The 21,896-nt window shown below is 36.5% G+C and overlaps 1 protein-coding gene across 16 annotated transcripts in view; it reads left to right on the top strand.

The window, feature by feature from the left end:
* Positions 1-21,896, top strand: part of EVI5 (ecotropic viral integration site 5) — a 244,123-nt gene that overhangs the window by 92,032 nt on the left and 130,195 nt on the right. For all 16 annotated transcript variants that reach the window (XM_045478298.1, XM_045478293.1, XM_045478297.1 and 13 more), the window contains 4 exons: positions 2,310-2,435; positions 3,794-3,937; positions 5,533-5,622; positions 5,731-5,828. In XM_045478298.1, the coding sequence (XP_045334254.1) occupies positions 2,310-2,435; positions 3,794-3,937; positions 5,533-5,622; positions 5,731-5,828 (458 nt within the window). The remainder of the gene's footprint in view (positions 1-2,309; positions 2,436-3,793; positions 3,938-5,532; positions 5,623-5,730; positions 5,829-21,896) is intronic.

The raw sequence follows: 21,896 nt of genomic DNA, 5'->3' as shown, positions 1-21,896 counted from the left end.
CTGAGAGAGACAGGCAACAGTTATTGTGAATTTAAGTGACTGAATAAATATAATAGGGTATAGGCAGCAAAGAACACACGAGAGTTGGGAACAGAAAAAAGGTAGTGTGATATAAATGAGTTATAGGCTTGCAAGGTCATATAACTCTATTAATCTTCATTGCAACCCTGTGAAATAAGTGCTGTTATTTTACTCATTTGACCAATGTTGAAACTGAGCAACAGAGAGATTAAATAATTTGCTTAAGGTCATGTAGCTAAGTGGAATTTGAACCATAAGCGGTGTGGCTCTAGAACCTGAGTTAAGATCACTGGAAGAAAGGAAGGCTAAGTAAGATCCGCTAGGCCAGGGAATTAATCCTCATGAAAATGAGTAAGGTTCAGGTGAGTGACCTAGAGATTTGTAGATATTACAAAAAAGAAGAGTAATAGGTAATATCCACAGTATCTGTTTCAGAGAGAAGGGGGAGTTAATGCAATGGCAATGAGTCAGTGAGTTCCAGGAAGAGAAATAGACCTTTACTCCCTGGTTGCTTTCAGTACTATAGTAGAGGAAACAGCCCCCTTAGGGGAGCCAAGTTTCAGTTGGAGGAAGAAGGTGAAAGACCATTTAGTAAAGAGATTGAGGATCTAGGTAGCATATTTTGTTGATGGTAGGTTATGAGTTCCAGAAAGTGCTGTGGAAAAGGTTTAGGGAAGGCTGGACATGGGGTTAAATTTGGGGAACAGTAGAACCACATGGGATGAGAGTTCCGGGTTGTGTGGCTTCTTATGGTGATTAACATAAATCAGTGGGGCTATAGGGCTTGTGGAATTGATAAGGATGGTCTTCAAGGCAGAATTGTTGCTGTATGTGTTGGGAGGAAGGAAGGAAGTATAGGTTTTACTAAGAGTAACATTTGACTTCTGTCCAAGGCTGTGTTAAGGCCAGGAAAAAAAGTTATTAGAAACAATTGTTAGTAAGAATGCCTAGAGATCCTTTGAGGTTTATTTTATTTTATTTACTATTTATTTTTATTAAAAATTTTTTTAAATGTTTATTTTTGAGAGAGAGAGAGTGCGAGTGAGCATGAGCAGGGGGGAGGGGAAGAGAGAGGGGCGAGACAGAGAATCTGAAGCAGGCTCCAGGCTCAGAGCTGTCAGCAGAGAGCCCAATGCGGAGCTTGAACTCAAAAACCATGAGATCATGACCTGAGCCGAGGTTGGATGCTTAACTGACTGAGCCACCCAGGCTCCCCAGGGTTTCTTTTAAAACACATTAGTATAATGTGAATAAATGAGCATTAGAAAATTAGAAAATATTCTGAATATCTGTGTAGCTCTTTAAAGAGTTCTTATATTTGTATCTTATTTGATACAGCTTTTCTTGTGAGTTTCGGATAAAATATTTTTCTTGTGCGTTTCACATAAAATGTGAGACAGTTGTTAGTAAGAATAAATACGAAACTGTTACCTTTAAACCTTACTTACAGATTCTTTGAAAATATATTTTACAAGTTTTTTTTTTTTTTTTTTTTTTTTTAAACACTTACTGTATCATATAATTTCCGCTTAGGACCATTGAAAGTCTTCCCATCTCATGTAAGGTAAAAGTCCAAATCCTTACAATGGTCTCTAAAACCTGTAGTTTGGTTCCGTGTATTTCTCCTCCATAAGCTAACCACCCTTGCAGAATTACTCCTAATTTAGTGGTCTATTTGCTGTTCCTTGAGCATGCCACTTGTGATTCTACTCTGAGGCCTTATACTCTCCTAGGACTGTTCTTTTCCTCAATTGCTCCTTTAGTTTTTTCAGTATTCTGCTCAAATGCTCCCTTTTCAAGGGACTTTGCCTGATCTGCCTACATAAATAGCAGTGTATCTCCCCAGCATTTCCTGTGACCCTACTGTATTTTATTTCCATAGCACTCATCACCATCTGGCATATATATTAATTGATTTATTGCACATATTGTCTTTCTTCTCCAACTAAACGGTTCAGGTTCCATGAGGGTAGAGTGTTTATTTTTTTCACTGGTATATACCCAGGAGAACAGAACTATCTGACTCTAAAGGAATATTGGTTGATAGAATTCATGAATTAGGCAAGTGAGGCAGTTAGTCTCAGAGGTTGTTAAATTTGTTTAGCCTCTCATTCTGAGAATGGGAGATTAGAATCTTTTGATACCTAGTTCAGTGTTCTTAACATTGTAACACATGGACATTCAAAAACATCTTTATACTTGGATGGGTTCTTAGTTTAAATAAGCATTTAGCTTTTTTGTGTATTACAGAACATTAACCCGTGTTGCTTTTCTCCCTTATATTGTAGATGCCAGAAGAAGAAGCTTTCTGTGTATTTGTTAAATTAATGCAAGATTATAGACTTCGTGAACTTTTTAAGCCAAGTATGGCAGAATTGGGCCTATGTATGTACCAGTTTGAATGCATGATACAGGTAAAATTGTAGTGTTAACAAAAAGGCATATTGCCTTTATATTTTTGTCTTTTTGGTTTGAGTGACAACTAGTAAATTCAATGTTAAAAGCATTTTAGCAATTGAAAAGTCAGTGTTTTAATCCCATGATTGTTGGTTGGTTAACCCATCAGTTAGATGCTATCTGCTGGTAGAGCACAGTCTGGAACTTGACTGCAGTTTTTATATTCAGACTTGAAGCATTTATGCCAAATATATCACAACCACATTGCCTAAATGCATGAGTTTCCTTTTTATGCCCTATTGTATCCTATTATTGTTATAGAGACTTTGCTCTCACAAGAGCTCATGACATGACACTGACATCAGTTCACTTCTTTCGAGGCTTGTCTGTTCTTTCAGTCCTCTCTCCTGCCTTTCCCTTTTTATCTGACTTTTTTTGCTAGCCTGTAATATTTTCTTAAAATAATGCTTTTATGTTGCTAGTTTAAGACTCAGAGTGTAGTGACTGTGTGAGGGTGTAGAGAAGGGGAGGAGAGGAATCAAAATCAAGTGAAAAATATTTTTGAAATATTTTACCCTTCTAGAGTTAATTTATATATATATTTTTAGTTTACTGTAATATTGTCCTGTAATATTATGGTGTAAGTATTCTCATTGACTTAAATTTCAATTAGATAAGCAGAACTTAAGAATATAGGTTCAGGATTCAGCAGACATGAAAGCCCTTTTATGAGTCTGCTTTTCCCTGGCTGCCTTACCTGCAGGAGATAGGCAAAGTGTTGGCACATTTTAAAGAAAAAGATAAAATGGGAATTGAGATGAATCTTAAATAAAATTTTCTTTCTGAAATAATGTTTTTAACCAACCTTAATTCCTCTTGGTTTATTTTCAGTTAATGTGTCATTTATGTTTTGAATTACTAGAACTGAGGAAGCATCTGTATTTTGGGTGAAAAGGTAGGAAGGTAAGGATGGGTGATCAATGGTAGTTAGCACCAGAAAGTATTTCAACGTAGCATTTCTTTTCTTTAAAAATTTTTTTGGAATTACTACAGTTTTGAAAAGTACAGAAAATATCAGACAGCTGTGTTCCTACCAACATGATTAAATAAATATTAAAGTTTTATTTATTTGTTTTAATTGTTATTTTTATTAGTAAATGTTCTAGATACAGCCTAAATTCTGACTCCACATCCTTTTCCCCTTCTTCCTTTCCCAGATAGTAACCACTTTCCTGAATGTATCAATTTCTACATCTTAACTTTTCTAAGTGATGCCTGATCTAATCTTTGAAATAGGCTATTAGTATACACACAATACTCTGGTTTAAAATGCCAAATTTTACTGTGTCTTAATTAATTCCTTTCTTTTCTTTAGGAGCATCTTCCAGAGCTCTTTGTACATTTTCAGTCTCAGAGTTTTCATACCTCAATGTATGCATCATCCTGGTTTCTGACTATCTTTCTTACGACTTTTCCATTACCAATTGCAACAAGGATATTTGATATCTTTATGTCTGAGGTAAGCTAGTGGGCAGACTGAGTGAAGGAATCATGGATTTAATCATTAGAGCAGGGCAATGAGGAGAACAATATAGGACACTCATGTGTTCCATGCTTAACTACTTATAAGGATGCTCTCCTTTAAACCTGTAAAATACCTACCAAGTACTTGTTAGTTTCCCCGTTTAATAAATGATAGATGAGGAAGCTGAGACTTAGAGGAAAGTTAAGTATCTTGTCTGTGGATACAGCACCTAAGTGGTGTAATGCCTGCATTTAAATGCAGGCAGTCAAAATCTGGAGCCCACACTCTTTTGGGATTTTGTTTGTTTGTTTGTTTGTTTCTTTCTTTTTTTTTTTTAAGCAATTGTGAGTATGAACTTAGGGAGAGGAGCAGAAGGGGAGAGAGAATCTTTTTTTTTTAAAGTTTATTTATTTTGAGAGAGTGAGAAAGAGCGAGCAGGGGAAGCACAGAGAGAGAGGAGAGGGAGAATCCCAAGCAGGCTTCTCACTAACAGAGCCTGACTCAGGGCTCGAACCTACAAACTGCATGACCCAAGCTGAAATCAAGAGTCGGATACTTAACCAACTGAGCCACCCAGGCGCCCCTGACAGAGAAAGAATCTTAAGTAGGTGTCATGCTCAGTGTGGAGCCCAACACAGGTCTCGATCTCATGATCCTGGGATTATGACCTGAGCCAAAATCAAGAGTCAGATGCTCAACTGATTGAGCCACCCAGGCACCCTGGGTCCCACACTCTTAATCAGACCTCTGTATCGCTTCCTGATTGATTCAGGAGGTGAATCCATTCTTACTGATTCAGTGAGAATTAGTGAAAGGTGAAATTTGCCTTACAGTTAATATTACTGCAGTGCATCTGTTACCCAAAGAGCAAGAAGTAATGAGCATAATTAAGTTTCTTCTATTCTATGAATATTTTGCAGGTAGTTCTTTTAATTGTCATGGTCATGTAGAGTCATCCTTTATCTTTTATTCTGTATTTTGGGTGAGAAGGTAGGAAGTAAGGTTAAGTGATAAATGGTAGCAAGCCCTTGAAAGTGTTATTAATAATAATTAATAACATCTTAATCAGGGGTGACTGGCTGGCTCAGCTGGTAGAGCATGTGACTCTTGATCTCAGGGTGTGAATTCAAGTCCCACCTTAGTGAATTAAATTAAGTTAAAAATAAATAAATACAACATCTTAAACCCAATGTTAGTTGTTATTAACTACATCTTGGGATGATCAGTTTATATTACCTAATTAAATTAATTTAGTTTGGAGTCAGCAAACTGATTTATGTACTAATCATCCTGGTTCAAGTGTCAAATTTGTTCTTTCACTTATTTTTGTAAAAAGTTTTCTTGGAACATAGCCATGCCCTTTTGTTGTGTTGTCTTTGTCTGCTTTTGGGCTGTGGTGGCAGAGTTGAGTATTTGTGACAGTGACCACATGGCCCACAAAGTCTAAAATATTTGCTGACTTTTTGCAGAGATGTTTGTCAGTTTCTAGTGTAGATCCCTAAATGTTTACCTTAATATTTTTTTGAATGATTAGTTTTTGTCAATGGAATAGTAAGAGAAGTTTGACTTTATGAAATGTGTTTCCACAGGGTTTAGAAATAGTATTTCGAGTAGGATTGGCACTTCTTCAAATGAATCAGGCAGAACTGATGCAACTTGACATGGAAGGGATGTTACAGGCAAGTCAGTTCATGATTTCTTGAGTGTCTTTAGATTTTACTGGTAATTAGTTAACAAGAAACAGCACTAAGTAGTTCTTATGTTTTTCTTTTAATGTGTCTTTTTAGCACTTTCAGAAGGTCGTTCCACATCAGTTTGATGGTGGCCCAGACAAATTAATCCAGGCAGCTTACCAAGTCAAATATAACTCAAAAAAAATGAAAAAGTAAGTATTTTATATTTTGGTTTTTATGGAGGTTTGTTGGAGCATATAGGAAATTAAATAGAAACATCAAAGAGTCCAGTGATCAGTGCCATTTTCCTCTTCAGTTTATAGAAATGTAGTATTTTGTTTGGTGGTATTGGATAACATAAATCTAATGTTGGAATTTCGTACTGCTCCCCTTTCCCATTCCACATTGACTGGAATTAGGAACCTGGTAAGTTTATACATGTGAGTGTACTGTTACTTTGAAAACCACTTTTATGGTGTGATCCGCTTCACTGACACTCTTTTCCTCTCGACCCCAAAGTGTCACTTAAGTTCAGGATTAGCTTAGCCAATAAGATAGGTATGAAGTATAGATTGAGAATTGAAGTTGTATTGTGTATTATTTTTGAATGAAACTTTTCTTGATACATATTTCATAGAAATTCAAGGTGTAAGCAGTCTTGGCTCACAAAGGTTAATTTTTGAAATATGGTAAAAGTACTAAGAATGACAACTCTTAATCCTCTAGCTTCTAGTATTTAAATAAATCTAAGCTGTAGACCATAATTACCATTCCTGACACTAGTTTCTATTGTACAAGATGCTTTAAAATGCTAGCAGTACTCTATGCTAGCAATTCTCAATACCTTCCCTCCTGTAGCATGAAATTAGTTTCATATGTATGATATAACTCCCATGGGTGTTTCTGCCCCAGGAAGTATATTAGAATATGAGTGAGAATTATGTTATTAAAATTAGCTCTAACTCACAAAAACAAGCTACAATTTATGAACTTTCACTATTAATAAATTACTTGTGAAATTTCTAAATCACATTACACCATCATCTTGAGACATTATTGATCAAAAAGCTATTCTGCTCTGTAATTGAAAAAAACCTTTAGGAGCCATGTTAACTTCTAGCTCTTGGTAAAACCATATTTATTTATTTATTTATTTATTTATTTATTTATTTATTTATAATTTACCTTTATTTATTTATTTAAGTTTATTTATTTATTTTGAGAGAGAGAGAGAGAGAGAGTATGTCTATCGGTACAGGGCCTGAGACAGGACTGGAAATCCTGAACTGTGAGATTATGATCTCAGCTGAAACCAAGAGTCAGACACTGAACTGACTGAGGCACCCAGGTGCCCTGGTAGAACCACATTTAAATCACACTAGCCAAAAAGAAAATTTATTTTACTTTAATTATATATTACAGGATAACTGATTCTTCTTGTAGATTTTATTTGTGACCTTATAATCCCATTTCTGAAATTTTAGTTATTCTATTTACTTATTACTCTCTGACCCTCTACTTCATTCACTCCCTTCCTCATATGATGTCTCTGTTCCACTTTAAGATCTCTATTCTGATGTTTAATAGCTTTCCTCTGGTCTGAATAAGTATAGCTCTTCTGATGTTTTGTACATGTATTCATGTAGCCAAGTGTTGGAGAAAATTGCATAAACAGATTGCTGGCATTAAGTTCTATCTGCATTGCCACTCTAAGTATGTTTTTGTGTTGTCCTTGATGAATTCTCCCGTTACCCTGGCAGTTATTTCAGATTTTACCATTTGCCCCAGATTCTTTCCCCATTTTGCCACATCTGCTCTTCAGATTATTTTACTTGTTAATTCATCAGCCATCACTTTCAAACTCCCTGAAGTTTTTTTCTCCTGTAACTTGCAGCTTGCAGAGTTAGCCATGTTTCTTTTCTTCCTTTTTAGAATATAGTATTTCTTTTCCTTTACAGTGCTAATTCATGATGTCATTTCCATCTCTTCCAGGTCCTTGCTCCACTAGTTGTTTCTCATTTTATCTTCATCCCCTCTTTCTGTTTAATTCTTCAATGTACAAAGGTATTTTTGAGTTCTGACTTAAAAGCAACAAAATACAACCTACCTCAACATAGCATTTCACTCTCCTTTTATGAAGCTTAATTGTGAAGGAAAGAATAGTTTGCTCATTAGCTCTAGATCGTATTTCATTTGCCCTTGTTTTCAATTGGGATAATTTTCAAAAATACAGAAAGAGACACTGGAATAATAAAGAAATAATAGTAAAGAAATTATCATCTAGCTTGAAGAGTTAATATTGACCTCTTAAAAAATTTTAATTCCAATATAGTTAACACATGATGTTACTTTAGTTTCAAGTGTACAGTATAGTGATTGAACATTAATATTTTGTCTTTTATTTCATCTACTTTCCTAGTAGATAAAATTCTATTTTATTTGTAAGTAAATAATAGAAATCATGACATTTCACTCCTTCAATATTCAATATATAAAGCAGGATGAAGGGCATAGTGTGATGGGGTGCTATTTTAGGTAGAACATGGATAGGATATATAGACTGATAAGGTACCATTTGAGCTGACACTTGAGAGAAGTAAGAGAGGGAACCATGAGATTGTATTCCACGCTGAGAGAACAGTAAATATAACGACTGAGGCCAGGATGTAATTGATATAATTAAGGAACAGCAAAAAGCCAGTGTAACTGTAGCATAGGCAAATAGGAGTGTGTTGGCTAATGAAGTCCAGAACATAGTAGGGAGCAAAGGGTACTTAAACCTGGGCTGTTGTAGGGATGGGATGTCCACTCTCACCACTGTTGTTTAACATAGTGTTGGAAGTTCTAGCATTAGCAATCAGACAACAAAATGAAATTAAACGGCATTAAAATTGGCAAAGAAGAAGTCAAACTTTCACATTTGGCAGACAACATGATACTCTACATGGAAAACCCGAAAGACTCCACCAAAAGAACTGATACATGAATTCAGCAAAGTCGCAGGGTACAAAATCAATGTACAGAAATCGGTTGCATTTTTATACACCAATAATGAAGCAACAGAGAGAGAAATAAAGAAACTGATCCCATTTACAGTTGCACCAAGAACCATAAAATACCTGGGAATAAACCTAACCAAAGATGTAAAAGATCTGTATGCTGAAAACTATAGAAAATTTATGAAGGAAATTGACGAAGACACAAAGAAATGGAAAAATATTCCATGCTCATGGATTGGAAGAATAAATACTGTTGAAGTGTCAATACTACCCAAAGCAATCTATACATTCAGGGCAATCCCAATCAAAATTGCACCAGCATTCTTCTCAAAGCTAGAACAAACAATCGTAAAATTTGTATGGAACCACAAAAGACCCCGAATAGCCCAAGTAATATTGAAGAACCAGAGTGGGAGGCATCACAATCCCAGTCTTTAGCCTCTACTACAAAGCTGTAATCATCAAGACAGTATGGTATTGGCACAAAAACAGACACACAGACCAATGGAATAGAATAGAGACCCCAGATTTGGACCCACAAATATATGGCCAACTAATCTTTGACAAAGCAGGAAAGAATATCCAATGGAATAAAGACAGTCTCTTCAGCAAGTGGTGCTGGGAAAACTGGACAGCAACATGCAGAAGAATGAACCTGGACCACTTTCTTACACCATTCACAAAAATAAACTCAAAATGGATGAAAGATCTAATAATGTAAGACAGGAAGCCATCAAAATCCTCGAGGAGAAAGCAGGCAAAAACTTCTTTGATTTTGGCCGCAGCAACTTCTTACTCAACACGTCTCCGGAGGCAAGGGAAACAAAAGCAAAAATGAACTACTTGGACCTCATCAAGATAAAAAACCTCTGCACTGCAAAGGAAACAATCAACAAAACTAAAAGGCAACCAACAGAATGTGAAAAGATATTTGTAAATGGCATATCAGATAAAGGGTTAGTATCCAAAATCTGTAAAGAACTTACCAAGCTCAACACCCAGGAAACAAATAATCCAGTGAAGAAATGGGCAGAAGACATGAATAGACACTTTTCCAAAGAAGACATCCAGATGGCCCAAAGACATGTGAAAAGATGCTCAACGTCTTGCATCATCAGGAAATACAAATCAAAGCCACACTGAGATACCACCTCACACTGATCAGAGTGGCTAAAATGAACAATTCAGGAAACTACAGATGCTGGTGAGGATGTGGAGAAAGGGGAACCCTCTTGCACTGTTGGTGGGAATGCAAACTGGTGTAGCTGCTCTGGAAAACAGTATGGAGGTTCCTCAAAAAATTAAAAATAGAACTACCCTACGACCCAGCAATAGCACACTGGGAATTTACCCAAGGGATACAGGAGTGCTGATGCATAGGGACACATGTACCCCAATGTTTATAGCAACACTTTCAACAATGGCCAAATTATGGAAAGAGCCTAAATGTCCATCAACTGATGAATGCATTGTGAAGATGTGGTTTATATATACTGTTGGAGAACAAGAAGCCAGAGGCACCATCTTTAAGGAAAGGGACGGAGCAGCAAGGAACTGAAAACAGTTTCATTCCCAGGCAGAAAGCCGCTGGGACTGCACGTTCTTTCCAGAAGGACACCATATGGACACCAGGTCTGGGATAAGAATGTTTTGTTGGCACCAGATGTACTCATGACCATGCAGTATGGAATACATTGTAAGTGCATGACCTGTCAAGATGCCGAATAGTATGTTGTATGTGCTTGCTGTTAACAATTTGCAAAAATAAAAGAGGCTTGATCCAGGGGACCGATGCGTCAGCTCCTGGAGAGTCTTAGCTCCCTGCTTTGTAATTCTCTCATCACCGCACCTTTAGGACCTCTCTACATATACAATGGAATACTACTTGGCAACGAGAAAGAATGAAATCATGCCATTTGCAGCAATGTGGATGGAATGGAGGGTATTATGCTAATTGAAATAAGTCAGTCCAGAGAAGGACAGATACCATGTTTTCACTCATATGTGGATCTTGAGAAACTTGACAGAAGACGATGGGGGAAGGGAAGGGGAAAAAATAGTTACAAACAGAGAGGGAGGGAGACAAACCACAAGAGACTCTTATATACAGAGAACAAACTGAGGGTTGATGAGGGGTGTGGAGGGGGGGGAATGGATGATGGGCATTGAGGAGGGCACTTGTTGGGATGAGCACTGGGTGTTGTATGCAAGCCATTTTTACAATAAATGAGAGTAAAAAAGTAAACCTGGACTGTTGTATAAGGAAGGGTATAAGGTAATTACTACCTACATGTGGCTATTTGAATTATAATAAGGATTTAATTCATCAGTTAGATTAGCTACATTTCAAGTGCTCATTACTTACTTACATTTGGCTAGTTGTTACCATATTGGATGGCACGTATCTAGAACATTTGTTGTAAAGTTCTGTTGGACATGTTGGCCTCCTCAGAGACCAGACTTATGTTTTGAGGGGAAGCCATTAGAGGATAATTAGAAATTATTTTAAAATTTCACTCTTTCTGCTGTGTAAAGAGTAGGTAGGGGGTTTCCAGGTGAAGAGAAGGAGGGCATTTTAGGTAGATAATATATGTACAAAGGCTCAGAGGTTCCTTTAAGACAAAAAAGTTGGAAGCAATCATTCTTAGGCTTTGATTTTGGTTGTTATAATTTTTTTGACATACTTTTAAACTTTTTAAAAAGTTAAAATAATACATGTGTATGTAAGAAAATCCATACCTGTTTTTAGGGGGATCCATTTGAAAGTAAGTTGAGATACTGTGCTGTTTTTCTTAAATACGTGAATGAATGTGTACATCCTAAGAACAAGGATTTCTTTCTTTTTTTTTTTTTAGCAGAACCTAATAGTTAATCAAAATCAAGAAATTATCATAGATACAGTACTATTACATAATTCCCCATGCATGTTCAAGTTTTATCACTTGCCTCAATAATATTCTTTATAACTATTTCCCCTTCCAAGCCCTCCCAACCCTCTCTCCTGTCCACTCCCTACCCCTTTCTTACCTCCCGGGTCCTGGATCCATTCTAAGTACTCCACAATCATGTATTGCATTAGTTGTTGTGTCACATCAGTCTCCTTTAATCTGAAACAGTCCCTCCACTCTTTGTATTTCTTGGCCTTGATATATTTGAAGAGTACAAGCTAGTTATTTTGTGGAAAATCCCACAGTTTGGAGTTTTCTGACATTTCCTCATGATTACATTCAGATTGTACATTTTTGGCAGGTATACCAATGATATGTCTTCTCAATTAACTGTGCGATGGACATATGATACTCGTTTGTCTCAAAATTGATGTTATCTCTAATCATTGGGTTAAGGTGATGTTTGCCAGATTTCACTACTGTGAAGTTATTACTTTGCCTTTTATTACTAAGTATTTGCATCCAGATGCTTTGAGATTATGTAACTTCCTGTTCTTTACCAAGCCTTCCCTTATGATTTTCTCACTCCCTCATTCCTGCTTTATTAATTGGCATTATACTGTAAGAAGGAGCTTCTTCTCTCTAATATATTAATTCATTTATTTATATAAGTGTGAATTTGTAGGCTCTTTTTTTATTTGGTGAATTATAATCCATCACTCTCAAATTGTCTCTGCTTTGTCCAGTGAAACGTATTCCCATGATTCTTTGAGAATATCCTTATTTAAGACAGAAAAAACGCTCTAGACTCCTCTTGTGCCTTACTTGCTCCTGCACAGGAACAAGTAATTTCTCCCAAGAGCCCTGGTTACTTTTAGTAAGCTTTGAAATGTAACCTGAAGTAATGGATAGACACTGAAGCAGTTTAGCTCTGGGAGTTGCATGATCCAAATCAACATTTTAAAAATGTCATCCTGGTAATAGTGTACAGAAAAGATTGAATTATGAAACTGGCAGTAGAGAGAACAGTTACGAGGTTCCTGTAGTAGTTTAGGCAAGCTATTATGAAGGCCTAAAAATGCTGCCAGGAAAAGGGGAATAAAGTAGCTCTGTAGCTACTTTGAAGTATCTTTGTAGACATCTTATAAGCACACCTTGACCAACTGATCAAGGTCAAAATCAACAGTGATATCCTGGTGATAGCTTGTACCCTTGATATATGATATGATGAAAATGGGACTGACTTCTGTGGTGTTCTTGCTCCAAACCCATAATCCCAGTATAATTGTGAACAAAATTGAGACAAATCCCAATTAAGGAATATTCTACAAAATGCCCAACCAGTACTCCTCAAATTATCAAGGTCATCAAAAACATGGAAAGTCGGAAAAATTGTCATAGCCAAGAGGAGCCAAAGAAGACACGATAACTAAATATACTGTGATACCCTGAATGGGATCTTAGAATAGGAAAAGGACATTAGACAGACTTAGAAATCTGAATATGGTATTGACTTTAGTTAACAATGTATCAATGTTAGTTCATTAATTGTTATAAATGTACTATATTAATGTAAGATGTTAAACATAGGAGAAACTGGGGACAGGGTATATGGGAACTATATATTCTTCTCAATTATGTTGTAAATCTAAAACTCTTCTCAAAAATAAAGTTTATTAAAAAACACTCTCCATGCAGATGCAGATAGAACAATGTATTTTAGAGCATTGTTGAGGAGGTTGAATTGAACATGCTTGGTGACTGTGTTGGGGTTAAATGATGACTCCTAATGTTTTGTTTTAGTAGCGTGAGTGAATAACGATAACATTTATCACTTGACATATAACAAAATACCCACTTAAAAATAGGTACTTGTGAAAACTGTGAACTTACTTCAACGGTGAAGCCATTGATAAAAGCTTTTTGCACCTCTTTAGAAGTCTTTTTTATGAATTCTTTTGGATATCAAATTCTTTTAGATATACCAGAATAAGAGGCATGGTAGTGTAGCAGTCAAGGGTATGACCTTAGGCAAGTTTTCCAACCTTCCTAAGCCTCAAAATGGGCATAACAACCTACATTAAAATGTCACTGTGGACAGAGGATTGTGGGAAAGTGAAGTATAGAAAACACCAGGAATCTGTCTCCCATTTAGACAACAGTTGCAGTGGCAGAATCTGATATAACTGTTTTGGAACTCTGGGGTTTATTGAAGGTTTGTAACTTCTAGGGGAAGGGTTGGATGGTGAATTGTGCTCAGTTTGGTCACTTTCAACTTTTAGCACATTAACACCCTTGGTATCATCTTCCACCCTTCAGCCACATGGCATGCAGCTGTGTTTCTATTCCTGGAGCACCTGCATGCAACTTGGAACCAGGGTGGACAAAAATGACCTTGTCTTCCAGATACTAGGGATCTGTGTGTTCTGATTCCTGGTTGCTGTGCTGTTTCTGATCACAGGTACAAGGAAGTAAGCAGTCAATGGTGTTATACCTCTCCCCATTGTTGTTACACTGCTTTCCATTGTTGCAAGTCTTCTCTTCCTCCAGCTGAAATTGCAGCCAAGAGATTTAAAGGGCTGTCATCCTTCTCTTCCCTTTTTTTTTTCTTTTTTTCCCCTTTTGGGAGCCAGACAGGAAAGACTAGGACACCGAAAAACAACTGCATATATGGGGGAAATTAGAAAGTGATTGTGTGTGCTCAGGCAAAGGCTCAGAAAGGTCCTAGGACACTTTACAGCTCAGGTTGATCATTAGCAAAATGACAGCCTATAACAGTCAAAAGGACAAAACCAATAATGAAAAATAGCAAACTCTGGGGAGAGGGAGAGAATGTGATTTCCAGAGTTAACCACATTACTAGATTCTAATATCTAGTTTTTAACAAAAATCACAAGGCATATGAAAAAAAGAAAGTATGGACAAAGGTGGGGGAGGGGAGGAGAAGTTGACCCTTTAACAACACGGGTTTGAACTGTGCTCATTGACTTACATGCAGATTGTTTTTGATAAATGCAATACAGTACTGAAAATGTATTTTCTCTTACAGTTTTCTTAATAACATTTTCTTTTCTGCAGCTACCTTCATTGTAAGATTATAATATATATATACACAAAATATATGTTCATTATGCTGTCAGGAAGGGTTCCAGTCAACACTAGTAAAGTTTTTGCAGAGTCAGAAGTTACACATAGATTTTTAACTGCACAAGGTGACAGCACTTCTGATCCTCATGTTACTCAAGGGTCAGCTATAAATAGAAACTATATCTGAAAGACTTGATGGCAGATATAGTAGACAAAGATTTTAAAAGACGCTTAAAAAACTGAAGCTAGATGTGGGGAAAACCAAGAAAAAGATGTGTGAACAAAATGGAAATGTCAATAAAGAGATAGAAGACCTAAAAAGAAACCAAAAAAAAAAAAAAACCCTCTAGATCTGAAAGGTCCAGGAACTAAAATGAAAAAGAGTGATTGAGAGGCAGATTTGAGCAGGCAGAAGCATAAGTGAACTCGAAGGTAGAATATTGGAAATTACTGTATCTGAGGAACAAAAAGATAAAAGATCAAAGAAAAGTGAACAGAGCATAGGAGACCTGTGGGAAATCATTGAAGGGTACCAACATACACATTGTGGGAGTCCCAGAAGAGAGAGAAAAAGGGGCAGAGAGAATATTTGAAGATAGAATGGCTGGAAATTTCCCAGATTTTTTGAAAGACATGGATATAAACATCTAAGAAGGTTCAAGAACTCCAAGTAAAGTGAAGTCAAAGAGACCCACACTGAGACACATCATAATCACATTTGCAAAAGGGAAAATTTTGAAAGCACAAGAGAAGCCAATCACCACATACAAGGGTTTGTCAATAAGACTGCAAGCAGAGGTCTCATCATTAACTTTTGAGGCCAAAAGATAATGGGCCAATGTAGTCAAAGGGCTAAAAGAAAAAAATAAAAAAATTGTCAACCAAGAATCCTATATCTGGCAAAACCATCCCTCAAAAGTGAAGAAAAATCAAGATGTTTTCAGACAAAGCCAGAGGGAGCTCATTACCAATTGACCTGCCTTGCAAGAAATGCTCATTCCTGCAGTGTGAAAGTAAAGAACACTAGACAGTAAATGAAAGTTGTATCAAGAAATAAAGATCTCAGTTAATGTAAACACATGGGCAATTATAAAAGCTGTTATTGTAACAGTGGATTATTACTACTTGTTTTCTACATGATTTTAGAGGCTAATACTTTAAAAAAGAACAGTTACTGGTCTAAAAGCTAGTATTACTGTAATTTTTGTTTGTAATTCCAAATCCTGTTTTCTATATAATTTAAGAGTAGATATTGTATACCTAAAACTAATATAATGCTGTATGTTAACTACACTGGAGTTAAAATTTAAAAAATTTTTAAAATGTCTTAAAAAGTGATTATGACTAATACACACGCACGCACAAAGACTAAATCAGAAAGAAATGGAAAATCTGAGTAGATCTATAACTAGTAAGGTAATTGAATCAGTAATCAAAAGTCTCTGGACAAGAAAACCCTGTTGGCTTAACTGGTGAATTCTACTACACATTTTTTTTTGTTTTTTTTTTTTTAATGTTATTTTACTTTTGAGGGAGAGACAGAGCACAGTGGTGGAGGAGCAGAGAGAGAGATAGACATGAATCCAAAGCAGGCTCCAGGCTATGAGCTGTCAGCACAGAGCCCAACATGGGGCTTGAACCCACGGATTGCAAGATCATGAGCTGAGTTGAAATTGGACGCTTAACTGACTGAGCCACCCAGGCGCCCCTACTACACATTTAAAGAAGGACTAACATATTTTCAAACTTTTTCAAAAAATAGGAGGGAATACCTCCTAACTCATTTTATGAGGTCAGCATTACCCTGATAACAAAACCAGATAAAGGTACTACATGAAAAGAAAACCATGGGTAAATATTCCTTGTAAACATTGATGTAAAAGTCCTCAACAAAATACTGAATAAACCAAATTCAGCAACGTACTAAAAGGACTATACACCACTGTCACATGGGTTTTATTCCTGGAATGCAAGGATAGTTCAACATACAAAAATTTATCAGTGTAGTTTTTGACAAAACTCAACATCCTACCATGATAGAAACACCTAACAGAGTAGGAATACAAGGCAACTACCTCAACAAAATAAAAGCCATTCCCATATATGAAAAACCCACAGCAAACATCATACTCAGTGGTGAAACACTAGAAGTTTTTCTCCTAAGATCAAGAACAAGGCAAGGATCCTTGATACTGCAATTTCTGTTAAACATAGTATTGGAAGTAGCAAAAGAAATAAAGGGGAAAAGAAATAGTCATCCAAATTGGAAAGGAAAAAGTAAAATTATCTGTTGACAGACACATGATCTTATATATAGAAAAACTCTTCTACCAAAACAAAAAAACCCAGAGCTGATAAACAAATGCAACTAACTAGCAGTAAACAAAATTAGTTGCATTTCTGTACATGAGCAGTGAACAACTTAGAAGGAAATTAAGAAAATTATTCCATTTGCAATAGCATCAAAAATCATAAAATATTTCTTTCACCCTTTTTAAAGAAATTTATATTTTAGTTAACATTCAGTGCAATTATGGTTTCAGGAGTAGAATTCAGTAATTCATCACTTAGATACAACACCCAGAGCTGATCACAAGTGCCTTCCTTAGTACCCATCACCCATCTAGCACATCTCCCATGCACCTCCCTCTGTCAACCCCGAGTTTGTTCTCTATCATTAAGAGTCTTTTGTGGTTTGTTTCCCTCTTTTCTTTTTTTCCCAAGACTAAAATATTTAAGAATTAACCAAGGAAGTGAAAGACGTGTACAATGAAAACTAGCAGAATGTTTCTGAAAGAGAACATAAATAAATGGAAGCATATTCTATGTTCATTGATTAGAAGACTTAATATTGTTAACACATCAGTATTACCCAACGTGACCTACAGAGTCAGTGCAGTCCCTCTCAAAATCCCAATGATATTTTTGCAGAAATAGAAAACTCCATCCTAAAATTCATAAATAAACTGAAAGAACCCAAATAGCTAAAACCGTCTTAAAAAGGACTACAAAGCTTGAGGGCTCATGCTTCCTGATTTCCAAGCTTACTACCAAGCTATCATAATCAAAACAGGGTACTGAAATAAAGACAGATGTATAGACCAAAGAGCTCCAAGAAATAGCCCCTCACATATATGATCAAATGATTTTTGACAAAGGTGCTAAAACCATTCCCTAGGGAAAGGACTGTCTCTTCAGCAAATGATACTGGGAAAACTGGATATCCACATGCAAAAGAATAAAGTTGGACCCTTATTTAACAACATATGCAGAGTATGTCAAAATGGATTGTGGTGCCTGGGTTAAGCTCAGTCGGTTAAGCATCCGACTTTTGCTTGGGTTGTGATTTTGCAGTTTGTGAGTTTGAACCCTGTGTTGGGCTCTGTGCTGACAGCTCTGAGCCTAGAGCCTGCTTTGGATTCATGTCTCTCTCTCTCTCTCTTCCCCTACCCTGTTTGCGCTCTGTCTCTCCCTCTTTCTCAAAGATAAATAAACATTTAAAAAAATTTAAAAAGTCAAAATGGATCAAAGATTTAAATGTAAGAATTGAAACTATAAAACTCTTAGATGAAAACATTGGACAAAAGCTTAGAATTACATTTGACAATGACTTCTTGGATTTGACAGCAAAGTCTTGGGCAACAAAAGAAAAGATAAACAAATTGAACTTTGAGAAAATTAAAACATTTTGCACATCCCAAGACACTCTCACTTGACTAACAAGGCAACCCACAGAATGAGAGAAGATATTTGCAAATCATGTGTCTGATGAGGGACTAATATCGACAATGTATAGAGAACCCCTAAACCTCAGAAGCAAAAAACAACTGGATTCAAAATTGGCAAAAGTCTTGAGTAGGCATTTCTCCAAAGAAGAAATACAAATGATCAATAAGCACATAAAAAGTTTCTCAACACAGGTATAATATAGATGAAACTTGGGGACATTATGCTAGGTAAAATAAGCTAGTCACAATAGGACAAATACTGTGTGATTCCATTTATATGATATACTTACTGTTTTCAAATTTATAAAGACAGAATGTAAAATGGTTTTGCCAGGACCTAGTGAGAGGGAGGAATGGGATTTTATTGTTTCAAGGGTATAGAGTTTCAGTTTCATAAGATGAAAAAAAAAAAGAACTGTGGCCATGATGGTGATGTTGGTTGCACCTTATAAATATATTGAATATCACTGAACTGTATATTAAAAATGGTTAAGATGATAAATTTTGCTATGTGTATTTTATCACATTAAAAAAAAAGTTATCAGTTAAATGAGACTTTATAGTAAATAATAGATTTTTATCCTTTGAGGGAGAATTTGATTTTTGACAGCAGTTTTAAGTTTTTGGGGGCCTGGTCTTGTTAGTATTAGGAGTAGTTAAACTTGTTACTTTTTATTTTTTTATTAAAAAAATTTTTTTTTAAGTTTATTTGTTTATTTTGAGAGAGAGAATGTGAGGAGGGTAGAGGCCGAGAGAGAATTCTGAGCAGGCTCTGCAGTGTCCATGCAGAGCTCGATGTAGGGCTCAGACTCACAAACCGTGAGATCATGACCTGGGCTGAAAGTAAGAGTAGGATTCTCAACCACCTGAGCCACTCAGTGCCTAGTGGTTAAATTTGTTATTAACATTTTTGGTCCACAGTAAGACCTAAGAGTAACTTGGAGTAATTTTTGTATGGCCTATACATCTTGTAAAGATAATTTTACACTTAGAGCAGAGCTGCAAAAATAGTACATTGCATTTGCTTGTTATTTTTCTTTTTTTTTTAGTTAATAATTTTTAAATTTACATCCAAGTTAGTTAGCATATGGTGCAATATGATTTTAGGAGTAGATTCCTTAATGCTCCTTCCCCATTTAGCCCATTCGTCCTCCCACAACCCCTCCAGCAACCCTCTGTTTGCTATACTTAAGAGTCTCTTAAGTTTTGTCCTGTTTTTATATGATTTTTGTTTTTATATGATTTTTGCTTCCCATATGTTCATCTGTTTTGTATCGTAAAGTCCTCATATGAGTGAAGTCATGATATTTGTCTTTCTCTAATTTCACTTAGCATAATACCCTCCAGTTCCATCCATGTAGTTGCAAATGGCAAGATTTCATTCTTTTTAACTGCCAAGTAATACTCCATTGTATACATATACCACATCTTCTTTATCCATTCATCCTTCAATGGACATTTGGGCTCTTTCCATACTTTGGCTATTGTTGATAGTGTTGCTGTAAACATTGGGGTGCATGTGTCCCTTTGAGACAGCACACCTGTATCCCGTGGATAAATACCTAGTAGTACAGTTGCTGTGTCGTAAGGTTTTTTGAGGAACCTCCAGACTGTTTTCCAGAGTGGCCGCATTAGTTTGCATTCCCACCAGCAGTGCAAAAGAGATCCTCTTTATCTGCATCCTCGCCAAGATCTGTTGTTGCCTCAGTTGTTAATGTTAGCCATTCTGACAGGTGTAAGGTGGTATCTCATTGTGGTTTTGCTTTGTATATCCCGGATGATGAGTGAAGTTGAGCATTTTTTCATGTTTTGGTTGGCCATCTGGATGTCTTCTTTGTAGAAGTGTCTATTCATGTCTTCTTCCCATTTCACTGGACTCTTTGTTTTTTTGGTGTTGAGTTTAATAAGTTATTTATAGTTTTTGGATACTAATCCTTTATCTGATATGTCGTTTGCAGATGTCTTCTCCCATTCTGTCAGTTGCCTTTTAGTTCTGCTGATAGTTTCCTTCGCTGTGCAGAAGCTTTTTATTTTGATGAGGTCCAAGTAGTTAATTTTTGCTTTTGTTTCCCTTGCCTCCGGAGACGTGTTGAGTAAGAAGTTGCTGTTGCTGTGGTCAAAGAGGTTTTTGCCTGCTTTCTCCTCAAGGATTTTGATGGCTTCCTGTCTTACATTATTAGGTCTTTCATCTATTTTGAGATTTTTGTGTATGGTGTAAGAAAGTGGTCCAGTTTCAAACTTCTACATGTCACTGTCCAGTTTTCCCATCACCACTTGATGAAGAGACTGTCTTTATTCCATTGAATATTCTTTCCTGCTTTGTGAAAGATCAGTTGGCCATATGTTTGTGGGTCCATTTCTGGGTTCTCTGTTCTGTTCCATTGATCTGAGTGTCTGTTCTTGTGCCAGTACCATACTGTCTTGATGATTACAGCTTTGCTACAGCTTGAAGTCTGGGATTGGGATGCCTCCAGCTTTGGTTTTCTTTTTTCTGATTGTGTTGGCTATTCGGGGTCTTTTGTGGTTCTATAAAAATTTTAGGATTGTTTGTTCTAGTGTTTGTTTTTTCTTACTCTCCTACAATTAGTGATACTTCTTCAGTCTTTATCTTTTGTGACTTTGATACTTAAAAAAAATTTTTTTTTTAATGTTTATTTTTGAGAGAGAGAGAGTGCACATGGGAGAGGGGCAGACAGAGAGGGAGATACAGAATCTGAAGCAAGCTCCAAGCTCTGAGGTGTTAGCACAGAGCCCATTGTGGGGTCGACCTCATGGACCGTGAGATCATGACCTGAGCCAAAGTTGGATACTTAACCAACCCAGCCACCTAGGTGCCCCTTAATGTTTTGTTTTTGAGAGAAAAACAGCACAAGCAGGGGAGGGGCAGAGAGAGAGGGACACAGAATCCGAAGCAAGTTCCAGGCTCTGAGCTATCAGCACAGAGTCTGGCATGGGGCTTGAACTCACGAACTGTGAGATCATGACCTGAGCTTATTTTGGACACTTAACTGGCTGATCCACCCAGGTGCCCCTCATGACCTTGATACTTCTGAAGTGAGGTGTTCAGTGGTTTGTTGGTTTTGGTTTGTTTGATGATTTCTCTTGATTAGATTGAGGATATGCATTCTTTGGAAGGATATCATAGAGGTGAGGTACTGTCCTTGATACATCTTAACGGGGTGCAAGATGTCAGTATGTATCATTGGTGGTGTTAACCTTAATCAGTTGGTTTAGGTGCTGTCTACTAGGATACTATACTACAAATTTACTGTTTTTCCCCTTGTCATTTCTAAATATTCTGAGAGAGATACTTTGAGTCTATGCTTAAACTTTTACCCACTAATTTTAGTGTCCATTGATTTTTCTTGCCTGTGAGGGTTGCTGTGAAATTCTAGTGTTGACTTTTATATTCACCTCATTCTTTATATGTTTACGAATCCTTTTGTTAAGAAGAGTTGTTCGTTTTCCTCATTATAAGTTTTTACAGTCACTTTTTGTACTTGTTTTGGTTAAATTCCAGTTGAACTCTACCAGTATGTTTTAATTTGAGGAAGACTGACAGTTCTTTTAATAAGTTT

Source organism: Leopardus geoffroyi, chromosome C1, assembly GCF_018350155.1.
Source record: "Leopardus geoffroyi isolate Oge1 chromosome C1, O.geoffroyi_Oge1_pat1.0, whole genome shotgun sequence".
Taxonomy (NCBI): Eukaryota; Metazoa; Chordata; class Mammalia; order Carnivora; family Felidae; genus Leopardus; species Leopardus geoffroyi.
This window is presented reverse-complemented; position numbering and strand designations above follow the sequence as displayed.